At 45.6% G+C, this 17,689-nt stretch overlaps 1 protein-coding gene across 1 annotated transcript; it reads left to right on the forward strand.

Annotated features, from left to right (window-relative positions):
* Positions 1–2,471: 2,471 nt before the first annotated feature.
* Positions 2,472–13,698, forward strand: LOC144095348 (cholinesterase-like). The gene is made up of 6 exons (XM_077629112.1): positions 2,472–2,475; positions 5,409–5,562; positions 6,239–6,472; positions 8,457–8,909; positions 9,771–10,556; positions 13,530–13,698. The coding sequence occupies exons 1-6, from the start codon at positions 2,472–2,474 to the stop codon at positions 13,696–13,698; spliced, it is 1,800 nt and encodes a 599-aa protein (XP_077485238.1).
* The last annotated feature ends 3,991 nt before the right edge of the window (positions 13,699–17,689 follow it).

Consider the following 17,689-nt stretch of genomic DNA (forward strand, 5'->3'; position numbering starts at 1 on the left):
ACCCGACCGCGGCGATTGCGTTTTTAAGGAGGAAAAACGCTAAGGCGCCCGTGTGCTGTGCGATGTCAGTGCACGTTAAAGATCCCCAGGTGGTCGAAATTATTCCGGAGCCCTCCACTACGGCACCTAATTCTTCCTTTCTTCTTTCACTCCCCCTCTTATCCATTCCCTTACGGCGCGGTTCAGGTGTCCAACGATATATGAGACAGATACTGCGCCATTTCCTTTCCCCAAAAAAAACCAATTACTATAAAGGAGGGAGTGAAAGGAGAAAGGACGAAAGAGGTGCCGTAGTGGAGGGCTCCGGAATAATTTCGACCATCTGGGGATCTTTAACGTGCACTGACATCACACAGCACACGGGCGAAGGAAAGAAGAAAAAAAATTGTAGGACGCTTAAGCTTTGTCTTTAAAGTGAGACGCGACAGCGTGTCGCAGCGTTGCCGAGGTGTACACGGAACGCCATCGCCCGTTCGGCGCGACGCGTGGCCCGCTCGACAATTTAAGGAAAGGACGCCTGTCTCACATATCTCGGCGGACACCCGAACCGGGCCGTAAGGGAAGGCAAATGAAATGGACAATTGTTTTTAAGGAAAGGAAATGACGCCTTTCTCACATTTCTCGCTGGACACCCGGATCGCGCCGTAAGGGAAGGAACAATCGATCGATCAATCAATGAAAAATGACCAATCAGTCGACCGATCAATCAATCGATCAATCAATCGATCCTTAACGCTGTCGCGTTAAAATCCCTTTCCTTACGGCGCGGTTCAGGTGTCCACCGATTTGCGCCATTTTTCGCTCACGGCCAAAGACGGCGATGCCGACGAACGACACAGACTTTTCTGCGACACGATCTCCTTAACGCTGTCGCGTTAAAAAGGATGAACGAAGGACTCTCTAGAAATGGCTACCCAAGGGAAATTCTAAACTCGAAGCAACGCCGATCTTCAAATCCAGCCACGGCACTGAGGAAAGAGCGGAAGCGAGCCGCCATTCCTTACGCGGTTAGTGTGAGCGAAACACTGGCAAGAATCTTCAGTGACTACGGAGTTCAAATCTGCCACGTGCATAAAAACAAGCTCGGACAGCAACTTGTGCGAGTGAAAGAAAAGTTAGAAAACACTAGATACCCCGGGGTTGTATACAAGATTCCTCTTCAGGATTGTGACGCAGCCGACATCGACGAAACTGGGGACTAGAGACGGCTCAGGGAGCATAAAAATGACGTTGCCAAGGGGCACACTGAGGAAAACGCCTTGTCGGATCACCAAAAGTGCACCGGTCACATTATCACCTGGGACGCAGCCAGTACCATATACACCGGAAAATCATTGTCATCTCGCCTTCTTCTAGAGTCATTCCATATACAATTAACTTCGCACGCACTTAATCGGACACGTGGGCCCACGCCTGCAGCATACGCATGCTTATTACAGCGACCTTTATTCGTATAAACACGGCCGACCCGTTTTTCGTTTTCATATGTGAACAAGGGACCCGTAGGGGTCCCGAAACGTCATTTGTTTTTACGCTATTGTTCTTCCTTTTCTAGGCGAGTGTTAGGTTGTTCAGAATGATATCGTTTCCTCGCCAGACGAGTTTTATTTATTTATTCATACTGTCAGCCGTAAGGCCGTTACAAGGTGGATGCATACAACTCAAGAAGTACACGCAGTCACAAGTACAAAATTTATACAAACTCTGGACCCCGTTTTAATACAACAAGCCTCATTGCTTTAACATCTGCAAAGCTCGATTCATATGAACACGCAGTTTAGCGCCATTGACGTGTCACCTTGTACATGCTCTAACTTCTGACATAAGAGATTACTGTGTTCCTGCTTTTTTGTTTTGGTGTATTCACTGAGACGGCACTAACCAAACGAAGCTCAAATCCTTGCTGTTATATTGTACAGCTTACAAAGATACGTGTTGTTGCCTTTGAAGGTGTGGTACATGCCCCCAGTAGTGATTGGCCAGTGTTTGGAGCAGGCCCAAGCAACAGAAAAATCCATCCTAAATTTTTATCAGAAGGTGTTTTGGTTTTTAGGGGTTTAACGTCCCAAAGCAACTCAGGCTATGAGGGACGCCGTAGTGAAGGGCTCCGGAAATTTATACCACCTGGGGTTCTTTAACGTGCACTGACATCGCACAGTACACGGGCCTCTAGAATTCCGCCTCCATCGAAATTCGACCGCCACGGCCGGGATCGAACCCGCGTGTTTCGAGTCAGCAACCGAGAACCATAACCACTGAGCCACCACGGCGGCTTTATCACAAGCTGTGTAAACAAAGGTTCAGGAAGAATGGAGTGTGAGCAATGATTTTGAAAAGATTTTGAGGCGGTGGGAAGAGAAATCGAGGAAACGATGAAAAAAAAAATTTTGGAGAGAAAAGTAAAGAAAAAGAAGCCGTAATGCAAAAATGTCCTGGTTGTAATAATGTAGCTAAATGGCCAATCCCCCACAATGGGTATGTGCCATCGTATTTGAGGCAAAAATAATATCAATATTGTAGCTATATACATATACACCTTGCTACCCATGTAAGATTTATGCCCAATGAGATTAAAATAAATATGTTTCAACAATGATTCCAAATATCTACTCGTTCTTTTTAGTCTGTGATTTGGGCCATTAGTCACTTACACTAAAGTTTACAATTATCATCAGAAGGGACACTTTTGTTCTGACGTCTCAAAAGATGTCAATGCTCTAATAACGCACAAACTTATATATTGCAGATGAAGTTTAATCTTGTTACGTTGCTTGTGCATTTGATGGTACTCGCGTTACATTTCCACCAGCGCCGCCGCCTGTTCGTTGTTTTTGCACAAACAATTTACTCCCAGCCATTTGCTTCGAAAGCCCGCACAGACTTGGACATCTAAGAAGGCGACGAAGAAGACGAAGTGGAATCCTGCCGGCGGTCAGGGCACCAGTGTCCGTGAACAGTCATGGGGGACCCGAACGCTAAACTAATCATTATCCTTGTAGGTAAGTCCATTTTATGATACCGCCTTTAATGTCGAGACATTCACCAGTTAAGATCAATGCGAGGCTGGCCGATTCGTATTTTCAATATATTAACAGGCGCGTAAGGGTTAACCTCAATCCAGTATGACTTTCAAAACGACTGACTTTGGGATGAAACGGCTCGACGAACATCATGATTTCGTGCGATGGACGTTTCTTTCTTTACGCAGGTCACTTGGTAGGTTGCGCATTTAACATCCTTTTTTATTTTGCTCTTCTTATTAGACGAAGTTGTCACCGGCAATCGGTAGGGTTTAGGGCAGAAGGAAACCGGTAACTGACCACCCAACCTACAATGGCTCGCTGCTATCACGTAATTGTGCCGTGTGTTGAGGGGAGATCATACATGAAGTTCTAAAATATCGGAGTAGCTTGTTTGAAAGCTGCAGAGCACCTTCGCAAACGTGTGTATGAGTACGATGCATAGCAGCTCAAAAACGATGAAAACAGGCCCCGTGGCACCTGTACACGCACTTGAACTAACAGCCGGCTGATCACAGCAGGGTGTTGTTCAGCTCTCGCCGTGCACCGCCTAATGACTTAGCTCTCACCTACTCATGTGCAAAGGTGATCATCTTCGCCCTTTCAGTAAGACTTTTTTTTCTACTCGAAACCTATAAAGGGTTAATTTAGGACGCGGATACGAGCTGCAAGTATACCCTTTACAATAACACAGCTCATAAAGAGACTAATACATAATAGGTGCATAACGGATCTTCAACCAGAAGTGAGTGTTCTGTATTTAACGGTAGTCATCTCCTCGACTGTCCAATCATGCGCACTTACTGCTAAGCATTCGCACTCGGATAGATGATGCACATTAAACTTCCTCTTCGCGCCATTAAATTCCGCGATAGAAGGCGCAAGGCCTTCGGCAGAAGCTCTTCCAGATTTTACGAACGGGCTGGACAGCTGCGTTTAGTCTTCTAGCAATAGAAGCTAACATGCGGGGTTATCTTTACGCTGCCTGAAATGTCTAAACAAAACTTTCAGACTTTTCCTTTGACAGGCCTCATCTCCTGGAAATGTTTGCGTACTCCCAAGCCCCCCCCCCCCCCCCCCCCCCCTCCCCCGCCCCGACTTAAAGAGCGCCATTGTTTGTCTTGTTATTATTTCTTCTTGTGCAACTGCAAAATTTATTTGTAGTGTGTATTTTTTTATACATATAACACTTTTATGTTCCACGTCGCAGCCTAGAAGCTCATAGCACTTCATATGCACCTTGTCCTTTTGTTCCCGTATTTACCCGTGTTTACGGCTACATCAGCTTCTGATATAGGGCTAGCAGTACGTGATCAATCGATTGATCAATCCATCAATAAATTTACCAGTAAATGTACAAAGCAATAAATAAATAAATAAATAAATAAATAAATAAATAAATAAATAAATAAATAAATAAATCAACCGGTCGGTCGGTCGGTTATTACGACATGTGGGAGCCAGCACTTCTCTAGACATTTGTCAGTGATTGCATGCCTATCACTTTAGAGATTTCAAAACTTGGCTTTCACCTTTTGCGTCGGGGAAGTTCTCTCCGTGACCGTTCTAGAAAGGCGCTTTCTTGACATCGCTAACTAAATACTTGAAGGCGATGCAGTCACAGCATGTCACAAGAGCGTGAGATCGTTTGACATAAAATCAATATTTGAAATAAGTGCAAAAAATAGCTCTGAAAATATTTAATTAGTAGTCCGGATATCATCACCATCTCCTGCTGCGGCAAGCTATTTTGCAGACTTAAGCTGCCAACGCATCTAAATCGCAACTTCACTCACGTCCTCCCCCAGCCCTTGCCTCTCTCCTGAAGATGCACTTAGAAAGGTAAGGTCCAGCCACCGGAGATGACTTTGACCTTGAGCTTATAGATAGCATCAAGCGCTTTCTGGCATCCTAATGCGGCTAACATGAACGTTGATACAGTTATCTTCAAATGTTTGTTCTTTCTCTTTTTTTGCGAATGTTCTGAGTGCACGCGTGCGTGTGTCAACAGCGCGAAGTTTATTCCCACTGAGAGCAATAGTAACCTTTTTACGAGAAATGTTAGGCACCATCGTTATTTCAGACCTCGAGTATTCGGTGACGAAAGCATCTCTCAGAAAAGAATCCGCTTTTCCTTGCTAGCACAGGAAACATGTGATAGATTCTTGAAGGTTTAGTTTGCGCAGCTCTGTTAAGGCACTTATATCGACAATATAAAGCGCATATATAAGGTGCATATAAGGGACATTTAACGAGGTTATTGAAGTATGAAGTAAGAACTTCATCCTATTTCATGCTAGAACGAGTCTTCCTGATTTCCGTGCTCAAAACAGATAAGTGTGCGGATTTGATCGCACGTCTTTGTCACTTCGCTCTCTATACTCGCAGTTGTCGTGCTGATCGCCGGCGTCGCACTTCTGCTCGCGTACCTGCTCGGTCCGTGGGCCCCGCTCCAGGTCCAGCGGTTCATCAGGCCTCGAGAAGTGACCGTGATGACAAGCTTGGGAGCCGTGACTGGCATCCGCGTCTCCGTGCTTGACAAGTGCGCTTCAGCGATCTAACTCTGGAGCGCAGACAAGTGCTTCATGCTTTCCAGGCGCAGCCTCACGCTTCGAACAAGTGACGCCCACAAGAGGACTACTCTTGTCGAAACGTTGGCTAAGCTCTCTAATTATCCCCTTCCATTGTCCACTTTTTTTCGTGTACTCCGCTTAAAGTCACTGCTTTTTCGAAGGGCCAGAGGAAAGATCTAGCTGGCAGTGACACCGCCTAATAAATATAACGCGCTTGAAATCGCTGCTCAGAAACACAAGAAATTCAATTTGGCAAACGCGTAGAAGTGTAAAAAAATACGGTCCGCCGCACACGTGTCTAGAACTCGATAATAGCAAAATGCGAAATATGTGGACGTCAGTTACGACTGACCTTTAGCCCGAAACAATATCTCATCATACATACGCTTTCGCATGGATTGTGGTTGGCAGCTGGCGCCGTCAAATTTAGTCAGATCCGGAATGTAATGGCGAACGTCTCAAAACCACACCCTGGCATGTCGTTTACACGCTTTAAACGAGTGCGCGTGCGAATGTGTACGAAGAAGGGAGGGCAGTGTGCTAATGGATTTCGAGGGCAACGCAGAGCCATGCGCCAAACATTACTTCTTTTCCTCGTTTCCTTGTGGGTCAGTTGGCACGCACAAACGGACACCGTTATCGCAGGTACGTGGCTGTCTTCTACGGCATCCCGTTCGCGGACGCACCGCTGGGCGCTGACCGCTTCTCGCCCCCGTCTCGCGGCACCCCGTGGAGCGGCTATCGCGACGCTTCGGAGCAAGTGCGCGACCCCTGCCTGCAGCCCACGCCCTCTTCACTGGTGCAGGACGCGCAGGGGTTCATCGGCGCCGAAAACTGCCTGCACGTCAACGTGTTCGCTCCGGAGGACGCCACCAACAGGTTGACATTTCCTTTCGTTTATTCACCATGAAAACCTTGCTATTCTTATGGGATCATCTTAGAATACAGGACAGAAATATTAGATGCAATACGTCTGACCAGGTCAAAAATCAAAGGGGGCAAAATTTGTATATGTGCAAAATAATTTTAGCGAACGCGCGCAGGGCTACACAGACCGCCTAGTGCGTTCGCCATCACGCATTTATCGCCTAGGTTAACTGAGGTCTAAGCACGCACAGCCAACATTTGACTATTTATTCCTTCACACGTGCTTTGTATTGGTGGTAAACATAACTGCCCACTTAATCAGGTATATCAAAGCGTTTATGCGTTATTCGCTGACACGCATTAAGCTTCCCAAGAAAAAATATTGTCTATTCCACACCAGCCAAATGTGCCAGTTCCTGAGAATAGATAACGGCTCTCATTCATCACACCTGTACTTCCGTTTTTGGCACGTAAACAAAGGTCAATAGCTGTTCATGTTATTTTATCCTGCAAAATTAAGGCTTCTAGTAAATGTTAAAAAAATGACTCAGATGATATCAGTAATTATCGGCCATCTCCGTCTTACTGACATTTTCTGAGGGCTTAGCAAAGCTTATGCATTGTTAACTTTATTTCGTATTTGATTTACACAAGCTCAATTCACACACTCAATATAAATAAAAAAACAAATCGACCGAATCAACCTCACCAGAACAGAAAGAGTGTCTCAATTTTAATAACAGGAAGTCAGTACTTGAAGTTTCTGTCGACTTTCAAAAATTATTTATTTCTATTCATTCACTCCGTCGTACGAAACAATAATAATATATCGAATCCACGGGCATTTTATAAAACTAATCAATCACATCTGAGATTTGGGAAGCAGTTTGTCCAACTGGAATCATGTCGTCCTGGTTTAAAACACGTAGTTAAAGGTGCTGCTCAGGACATCAGTCTCGGTCCTCCTCTTTTCACAATCTACATAAGTGCTTTCACTAACCTCTGCTTTAAGCCTAATGCTCCAGATTGTCATATACTACAAAACAAAGCGAACTCCGCTCATCGAGCTTAAGACGTGGTTGATCGTAAACCACATATTGTAAATATTCACACCAAAGCCTAAGCAGTTAAATCCTCATCTAGTGTAATCTATGGAGTAACCTATGGAGTTGCACAATAGAAATTACGAAGAACATGAAATTCTGGGCGTTACATTTTCTCATAATATGCTATGAGATAGCCACATTGATTCTTAATTCTATATTTATTGCACTATTTCTTCTTTCGTTTATTTTCGACTGTTCAATTATATTGTACATGTCGTCTTTAGTTCCTGATCAGCTGATTTTCTGATTTTATGATAATGTTTTTGCTGCGTAGAGAGATTTATGGCCATTATTAATATGCCATTTATCGGGCAGCTTTTCGCGAAAGCCTCCACCACCTTCCCGATTAAAAAAATAAAATCATTATCGTAATTTTTGTTATTGACATTATTATAAAATGTATTCGCAAAAATGGCAGCATCATTATTTGTTAGTAGGTAGCAACAAGAATGTCCTGTGTTATAACATCAAAACACTCCTACACGCCTTTAGAGCCCCCTGAAAACTCCCCCTCTCTTTTTCATTTTTTTTAGACATGACCCCGCCATCTTTTGAGCTGCGTGGTTGCTACTCACAAAATCCCTCAAGGTTCTTCTGTGTGCGCCCCATTCCCAAATCAGAAACTTAGTACCCTGAATGAAAGCCCCTAAGTGACCTCAATACACTCAAGTATGACATTAAGTTCAATGAAAATATTCCCGATACTTATAGTTACGAATTACCAAAATATCCTATATGAAGTACTAGAAGACATACCCTTCTGTGTGACTCCCTGACAGCGCAGTTACACAGAGCAGTATGGTGCCCAATCCTGGATAATGGCACGCGTTTCCTTCACTTTATGAGCCCCTTGCTAAAGCCACCTAGTGCTCGGACCACGGCCATTGCAGGTCGGTGTTGGTGATTCTGCACGGCGGCGAGTTCCAGCGGGGCTCCAACGACGACCCGCTTTACGACGGCCGCTACATGGCCGCCGCAGAGGACGTCGTGGTCTTCGTGCCCAACTACAGGCTCAACGTGTTCGGCTTCCTGACCACCCCTTTCTTCGGGGTTCCTGGAAACCAGGGCCTTCGCGACCAACACTCCGCACTGGAATGGGTCTCGGAGAACGCCGAAGCGTTCGGTGGCAACAACGCTTCGATCACGCTCGTCGGAGTCGACAGCGGTGCCGTGAGCGCGGGCTTGCACCTGCTGATGCCCGAGAGTCGCAGACTGGTCCACCGCGTCATCATGCAGGGTGGAAGTCCTTTCGAGGCGGCTGAGCAGGTGCCCTTCGTGGGACCGTCGGAGATTCAGGAGTACGCCGCGGCAGTATGCGCACATGGCAAGAGACCAGTGAACGTGTGAGTAACCCTCACAGTTCTAAAACGCCCGTCTAGATTAGAAAGCTCCTGCTGCTGTTGCTGCCGACACAGAAGCACTAGCGTGAGGGGCACTGAGCAGAGAAATTTGTAGCAGGCTACAACAAAGGGCCTTTCAGTAGCTGGCAATGCGAAGACTCATTCCACTTTTCCTTTGAAAGCGCACCGGCCTGAGTGAAATTATGGAAAAAAAAGAACGAAAATATTACAGAGACTGTTTCAGATAGTTTATTACATTGAGAGACGACGTTAACAGCAGTTTGCAAAACATAAATATCTAGACGTTATTTCTGGTAATGATTCCAGATTGAAGTTGTGGAACAGTGGCGGGTGCAGTTCTCGTTCTAGAAAACAAAACCTTAATGTTTTTTAGTTACACTTGTGTCGCTTAGAAACAAATATGATTACGTGGTGTTTGTAAGTAAAATGGATGCTGGACTGGTCTTTCCACTCTTTGTAGATTGCTCACAAACGGGACGGCGTAATTCCACCATTCTAAGAAATGCATTTTCAACGGTATGGGAGCATACCTCCTCAAATAATTGACTTCGACATGGCCCTCAATCTGATACAGGGCTTGGCTTCTCCGAGAAGTGTGTCGACTGTGTCTGAGTAGAGCGTACCGTGAATCACACCGTGCGTGTGTGGAGGCTCGCTCCACACATCGATCTAGTCAAACGACTCCTGCGACTGCCTGTGCAACACCGACCTGTATTCAGATGTGCAATTGGAATTCCGAATACATTGAAACCCGACGGCAACCTAACGCGAGAGCTGTTGAGTTACCTTCGGAACACGCCTTGAATTTTGAGCAAAGCCAGTCAGCAACACTTGTTCCCGCAGAAACTACACGGCACACGACGAGGCTTCGGTGAGGTCGCTGATCGAATGCCTGCGAGAAGCGCCGACACTCATTCTGCTCCGTGACCTCGACCCGTTCGATGGCGTCAACGGAAAACTGTTCGGACCCTCGTACGACCCGTGGGGCAAGAACTCCGTGCTCATTGCCGGCATGCCTCCATTTCAAGAGGAAAGCGGCGAGAACGCCGACCCCTCGCATGAACTGCTTCCTTCGCTGAACGGGACTGAGCTCCTCATCGGCCACACGGCCAACGAAGGCGAGTTCTACCTAGGCGAGTTCTTCAAAGACTGGTCCCTAGCCCAAGTCGGCAAGTGGCCGAGGGGATTCGTTCAGATCTTCCTCGAGCGCCTAGTGTTGCAGTTTTTTGCGAGGCCTAGGCTGGGACCCGCATGGAGGCTGTACTTCGGGGGCGGCGGCTACTCCAGCGCTGACCGTTACGTCCAGGCGTCCGAATTTTTGGCCGACGCTAAAGTCGCTTGTCCGTCTGGCGTCATGGCCGACCTGGTGAGCAGGCGCGGAGGCGTGGTGTACCGGTACGTCCTGGAGGCGTTCGCGAGCGACCTTCTGCCTCAAGGTGATGCTAACGAGACGGAACACTTCGTGGAGGAACGCCGCAATAGGACGGACTTCTACCACAACCCGACGCACTATTTCGACGCCTTCATGGCGTTGGGTGGGGCGCTTACGAGTGCTGCCAAGCTTCCCGAGAAAGTGGTGGCGCAGGGCAGACACGTGATGCGAAGGTGGGCGACGTTTGCCAAAACTGGGTGAGCATTTTGACAACCCCACGGTAAGTTACTGTTGACCTTAGTAGTTGCAGGACTGAGGTAATTTTGACTGTCGTGGAGTGATGGCATTTGCTGGAAATGGTTTCACTGTCCTCTTTTTCTTCCAGTGCTCATTACTAGATTACAGCTTCCGGCAACGCGTGTGCTTTTCTTTTGTGAAAATAAATACAAAAATGTTTGCCTCAAGGACACAGCATCGTGGATAAGAAGATCCAAATATTTTTTTTTGGCATATTAGAGAGCAGTGTAAAGAAAGAAAACAAATCTGGTGTTCATTTTTTTCGAAAGCTCTCATTTATATTATCTTACCTTTTTTACAGATATGACTAGTTTCTATTCGCATTCCTATAAAACAGACACAGCTCCTCCTAAAGGCTGCTGGCTGATTAGACGTACCCAAATGCGCGCTTGGCAGAAGTTCTTGCAATACATCGCCCTTTCACACGCATGAGGTAGAAAGAAAAAATTGATGGTGAAAATATAGTTGCTTTATTGGTACAGGATGTTCAGTACTAGATGTGTAAAAAAAATACGAAAGTTTGATTTTAGTGCTGTACGCGAGTAATAGTCACTTTCTTCACATGAGTTGAAATCATGTGGCCCTGTTTCCGTGGTCCCTGTTTGTGATCTTGATACATAAGTATGCACACTTGTTTAGGATAAATAAGCAAGCAGCTAGAGTGCATTGCCCTTTACAAGGGCTACTGCTGAGACGTTGTTTTGTAATAAAGTTTTCTTGGGCCTTTTTTCTTCCCGCTGTTATCAGATACTTTATAATGAATCATGAAGCGCTGGTATGAAATTGTCATTTGTTAACTTCAGAGTGAGGACAATAGGGCAGGACAAAAAATAGGCTATTCACACAAAAAAAAACGAAGCTTGTAGATCCTTCCGATTTGTTGATATGAATGACTCGCCTTGATATTTTGTAATAAAGGCTTGCTTACATCTGGAAAGGTCCACAATTTAGCCAGCAAGAAAATATTCTAAGAGCATGAAGCTGTAGTTTATGAGCGAATAACATTACAAATATAACTTCCTTAGCGAAGGAAATGTATATTTTCGGAGATTTTGGGTATCACGTGCAGAAAAAGATGAATTTGGAGAGAATTTTTATTTCGCTTTGTATGAGACATCCACCTAAGGTTTATTTTTCAGAGCAATGTTAAATGGTAATTACAGCGTATAAATGAGCAGATACATTGGCCCACAAGAGCACTGGCATTGTATTATGCTTGCAAGAAAATTTTGGACCACATTTGGCACTCTCAGAATTTATCAACAGCAACTTACCCATATTCTGCAGAAAAAAAAATGGCCACTGCACTGTGGATAGTGCGGATGGTAAGCACTAGCTGGTGCGCGTCGTCCTTTTCCAATTGATGCTTTTGCTCTGAACGCCGCAATACGCAAGAATGTGTGGCGATTGCGATTCTGTTTCCGAAGAGCTATATCCATAGTCGTTTCAGGCAAATGTTTCAGGCGGCCCCTGGCGGCTGTATCAAAACTGCCGCAGCTCCCAGTGCGCAGGCACGAAGGTCAGGGTTGGATTCAAGAAGGAAAGGCCGGGGGCCCCACCAAGCGAGAAAATTTCAAACTATAAAATATGCCGAACCTCACTTTTTTGACCAAAATGTCCATGAAATGCATGGTATTAATGGGAGCCCCACTGCTACCCTCTCCAGGTGTGACCGATGAACTCGCCCCTGGTGCAGGATTCCACACTAACAGGTCATTGCAAGATATTTTCGTGGGTGGCTTTTCTAGGCGTTCGGTTGATCGGACCTTTTGCCTTAAAATCCATCACACCAAAATTTAGAATGAAGGTAAGGACAGAGTGAGGAGTTGCAGAAAGGAAGACAAGAGGGCGACTTTTAAGGCGTTCTGAAAGGGGCTCTCGGTGTTAAAGCACGTTGCTTCATGAATATCCTTCAGCGAGATTTTCTTAATGTGTTTTGGAGAACCTCAGTTATGTAGAGCCAAAATTTAGATTTCAGCGTCTTCGCGCCCTTCCCTCTCCTCTCGTCACTTTTTCCGCGCTGAAATGTCGGCGCTCCTTCACCGTCCTCACAGGCCCCACCCGCTCGGCCCCTCCGGCGGCTGCCCACGCACGCGGGAATTTCCCGTGGAGCGGAGCTTCCTCATCCGCTAGACTCAACAGCCGCGCTCATGGTAGCTGTGTGACGTCTAAAAGATTCGACGCGGTGAACCAATGATGTCCCTCTGGTGCATGACTTACCAAGCGCAACATGACGCGGGTTCGGGCGAAAGCCCCGTACCGTTTGTCTCCGTGAGGCGCAGAACCGGAAATAAAAAAAAATGTATTGAAAATGATTAGCTCGCTGTTAAGGTCCTGCATGCAGCATGAACGCTGTGTGGCCTGTACTCTGCATAATGCAAGCATATTTTATAGTAAACCTCAAACAACCTTTTCAGGGTCCCTTTAAGAGACAAAACAGAGCAGCATGAACTGTGCACGGGATCGAATACATATGGTTGGTTTATGGTTTAGGGGGGTTTAACGCCCCAAAAGCTGCTCAGGCTATGAGGGACGCCGTAGTGAAGTTGTCCGGAAATTTCGACCACCTGGGGTTCTTTACGTGCACTGAGATCGCACAAAGCACGGGCCTCTATAATCTCGCCTTCATCGAAATTCGACCGCCGCGACTGGAACCGAACCCGCGTCATTCGGGACAGCAGCCAAGCCCCATAACCACTGAGCCACCGCGGCGGCGTAAGGACCGAATACATATCTCAGGAGAAATAAAGAGGAGATAATCGATTTAAGCGGTTGATGTAATGCCGATTACATTTTTTTTTTTCAAATTTTCAAAAGAGACGCGAGGCGCTCATCCTGTTGAAATCGTTTCAATTTTTATACGTCTCTGTTTTGTTCTTTAACGGCGGGGATACATCCCTGCCATCTTACGTGGACAAAACTATTTCGCGCAGGTCTCCGAACGGGCCGGACGACGACCCGTGGCCCAAGTACGACGCCCAGAGCAGATCGGTGCTTCGCATCTCCATGGACGATGCCTCACCCACGAGGGTGGAGGAAGACGGCCACTGCGACTTCATGATGTCGCATAGCCGCTGGCGCGAACTCGCTACTCGGGGCTAATACTGCTCGCACTGTGTGCGAGCCACGGGCTCACTTTTGCAGTGTGGACTTGAGGAGCGGTTCACGCAAAGGACCGTTTTACCAATTCCTGTGCTGTGCTATCTTTGTTGTTTATTTTTTAGTTGTACTTTCCTTATTCCTTTTTCAATCGCATTGACCCTTTTTGTCTCCGAAAACGCTTACCATGCAACAAATTCGTTTTTCACGGACTGGGAGCCGCTCCGTTTTTGTTGATATCATGCTGCTCATGAATGAAGCGTGTTATTAATTATTTCATTAAATGATAGAAGCGCAGGATGTAGCTTCAGTGCATCCCCAGAGGGGAGGTACAGTGCTATTTATGACGCGGGTGAGTGACAACGCGTTTGAAATGATCACACCTGGTCACCATTATGTTAATTGCTTCAGTTTTCTTGTGCACAAGTGTACAATGAAAGATGCATTTATTTCATGACTATTGCAGCTGCCAGACATATATGGGACAAGCTGCGTTCGCATTTCGAATTTTTTTCTTTGTGAGACAGTGTTTTGAGGCCAAGATAAACGGATAACTAGTTACGGACAAAAAAAATTCGGCGCTGCACTTTATTACTTTGAATATCAATATAAGGTCTTATTCAAGTCTTTCGTGCAGTTGACCATTGTTACTTGTAGTTCTGGAATATTGAACGAGTTAAACTTTACAATTCAAGACGGCACCCTATTTATTAACCAACGTGAGAGCTCACATTTATTTGCAGAAATGCTACATGCGGCATCTGACACTAGTAATAATAATATATCGTAATATTTGCTTTAAAAATGGGCTTGCATGTTTATACGAAAGGGGGCAAAATAAAGCTGATTTTCTCCTCAGCGTCCTGTCAGAGCTTTCAGATGGGCAGCTGTCGACATTAATGGCCCCAGGAAAGCAGCCTTTGTGTATAGTAAGAAAATGTCATACGTTCACTGAAAAGCAAGTGTGTTTTATCACTTCACTCGTTGTAATACCGAAAATTCTCCACAGTAATTCGCGTCCATTAGTAAACCTGGAGCTTCCAGTTTGCGGCTATGAATATTTTATTTATCACGGCTCTGAAGTATGCTGGGGGCCATTTCAATAATTTGTTTCGAGCTCAAACAAACCACTTAAACTCTGCTCTGATGCACCACAGTGGACGGACTTCTCATTAAAACTACGAGCATCTACTCATGACGAGACCCATTCTTTCATGGAAAAACATCTTTGATCGTCAAAAGGCACGCCAGGCAAACCCGAAAGCCTAAGCCTCTGTACCGACGAGATTCTGGCAACGCATTTCACGGAACTCGTAGATTTCTGTCGTGAAAACCGGTTCTTCCATCAGACTTTGCGTATGCCTTCGCAAAGTCGCACTGCCTATATTAGGATCAAGAAGCCGAACTCCTGCGAAGTTTGGGCCAATTCTTTAACCGGCGCAGACTCCAACGCAGTTTGCGAAGAGCCGACAGCAAAGCCATGACGCCGGTAACGCCGGGACGTTCCTCGAAGTTAATGGTAATGACTACGACGATTATGTGCGGGCGTTGCGTCGAGGCTGCGAGAGATGGCGCGGAGGGCACTCTCGCCGGGAAAGAAGACCCATTGGGATGGACGAGGAAAGAGGGAGGGCAGGCCGGGATAGTTTGCGGGAATCGCAACTCTACTACGGCCGCCCTGGCGACGACAGATGTCGGTGCGATCTCTCTTATGGCGGCGGGAGGAGAGCGAGAGACTGCCATAACGACCGAGCTGATGACGTTAAATGATGATGACCCGAGCGTACAGCAGAAAGCCAGCGATGATGGGGCAGCGCCGGATCGTAATGATGGGCGCCAAATGCGGCTCCTAACGGAGCATGTCCTAGGTGGAAATCTATGTTTGCCTCTTGCTGTTATGCTCTCTGTTCTGAGCTGTTTTGCTGGCGCAAGCATGGCCGGTGCTGCTTCGGCGCCTACGCACCCCCCCCCCCCCTCCCCCCACCCTCCTGCTCCCCACCTCTTCACTTTCCCCCACTCCCATCGAAGCTTTGCTCTTCGTGATGCTGCTCTTGTCTTTGTCGTGCCAGGATGGAAGGTGAGCTCGGGACAAGAATTATTATTGTGGTGGCGCGCACTAAAGTTTGCCCTTAGCACTTGGAGCACTTCTGCGGCGCCAGATAATGGTCGCTTCTAGGGCAGCCATTAACAAAAATAAGTTTGAATGTGGACAACTAAGGAGACGCAAAGGAAATATGCACACAACTGCAGTCTGCTTTGCAAGAGTTATGCATTGTGGTCGAGAACGTCGAAGAAAGTTGTATTCGTTATCTAGAGCTGCGCAAAAAAAAAGGGGGCTGCAGCTACACATCTTGTCAGGCAGTGGTGGATCGGATCAATAGAGGCAAAAAAAGAAACAAAAGCAGTGACAAAGGAATTGCTCGAAACATTTAGCAAGAAACCGTAATTTCCGGATTCTAGTCCGATATATATATATATATATATATATATATATATATATATATATATATATATATATATATATATATATATATATATATATATATATATATATATATATATATATATATATATATATATATATAGCCGGAGAAGCCTACAAGGTGGCTATGAAAAAGAAAGAAAGAAAAGTGCTCGAGTGGGCGCTTACGACATGTTACTGTGCTAAATAACATAGCGAAATGAGCTCCGATATGCAATTAACTTCGATAACCAAGCAAAGGCTACCGCGGTAGGGAAGAGTGCCTCCCTTTCAGTGCTTGTATTTATGAGAACATGCAAAAAACTCGATCAGAATAAATAAATATTAAATACACGGACGCACAAAAGTAGATGTAACGCCAGGGCTGGCACATTTAGAACGGTTGCGATGGTTCCGAAAAGTCGAAGAGCCTTCTTGTGCTAAAAAAAATCTAAAACATTTTTAGCCGAATTTGCCCCTGTGAACAAAAAAAAAAAAGGGGGGGGGTGCGAACTATCTAAGCAAGAAAATTTTCTTTTCAGCCCTAAATTTGCCTCTGCGGACTATACACCGGGTGCGAACTATAGTCCGGAAATTACGGTATATAAAATATCACACGTGCATCTACTGAGCCTCATTTGCGCTTCTCTAAACTGTTGCGGTTTATTATTTAAATAAGGTCTATCCTACGTAAGATGTTTGTGCAAGCTACACTCCCAATGTCCCATACCATACTTGCAATACTAGAAAAGAGAGGCGCTGCAGCCATTTACCTCTTTTGTGAATGATAAGAAGAGTATGAATATTTTTAATTGTCCTTGAACTTTTCTTTGGCTTATGTGTTTCTAAATGAAATGTTTTCCTTCACGCACTGCAGCGTTTTTGTATGCCTGATTTTCTTGGTGATGCAATGCGCTCACAGTATCCGTTTTGAACACTAATAACATCGCTTATCGCATGAATTTATTGGTTTAGCTAAACGGCAAAAAAAAAAAAAACACTATTGGTATGGGTATACCTTGCGAATGTAACGAAGGCAGCTGTTTAGTCGTTTCTACTGGAAACAATTGATTCATAAAGCTTTGCAATTCGAAAAATTATTAGCGCGCTGAGGCTGACCAAATCAATAGTTGAAAGGTGGAACTGTTTTGCTGACAATTTGCTTTCAGGTAGAAGGAATTCGAAGCCAACTCTATTAAGCTCCTTGTGACGCCCATAACTGTCGACGGTGGACAAACTGCCGTACCGCTGATTTAGATGAGGTCCGCATCGCCATATTTCTCTTATTCCTACTATAAAGCTCATTGCCAATGCCAAACGCCAGTTGTGAGGAGTTATGTCACTAAACTGCTCACTTCCTCCTAAATCCGTTATCGCAAAGAACCTCCGCGCACCGCGATGTATACCGTATAGTGCAATTAAAGAGCTTCATGTTAGAAAACTTTACTAAATCAGTTACTGAAAGGCTGTATGCTGAATTAGGCTTATTTTGCGGATTGGTTGATACCACTCCTTGGTTCCAAATCTGGGAGA

This window comes from Amblyomma americanum, chromosome 6 (assembly GCF_052857255.1).
Source record: "Amblyomma americanum isolate KBUSLIRL-KWMA chromosome 6, ASM5285725v1, whole genome shotgun sequence".
Lineage (NCBI taxonomy): Eukaryota > Metazoa > Arthropoda > Arachnida > Ixodida > Ixodidae > Amblyomma > Amblyomma americanum.

What these genes read in the sequence shown, in the direction of transcription:
- LOC144095348 (XM_077629112.1), top strand. An exon ending in CCGGAGGACGCCACCAACAG is followed by an intron (nt 6,473 to 8,456) that starts GTTGACATTTCC and finishes CGGCCATTGCAG; the next exon opens with GTCGGTGTTGGTGATTCTGC. An exon ending in GGCAAGAGACCAGTGAACGT is followed by an intron (nt 8,910 to 9,770) that starts GTGAGTAACCCT and finishes TTGTTCCCGCAG; the next exon opens with AAACTACACGGCACACGACG.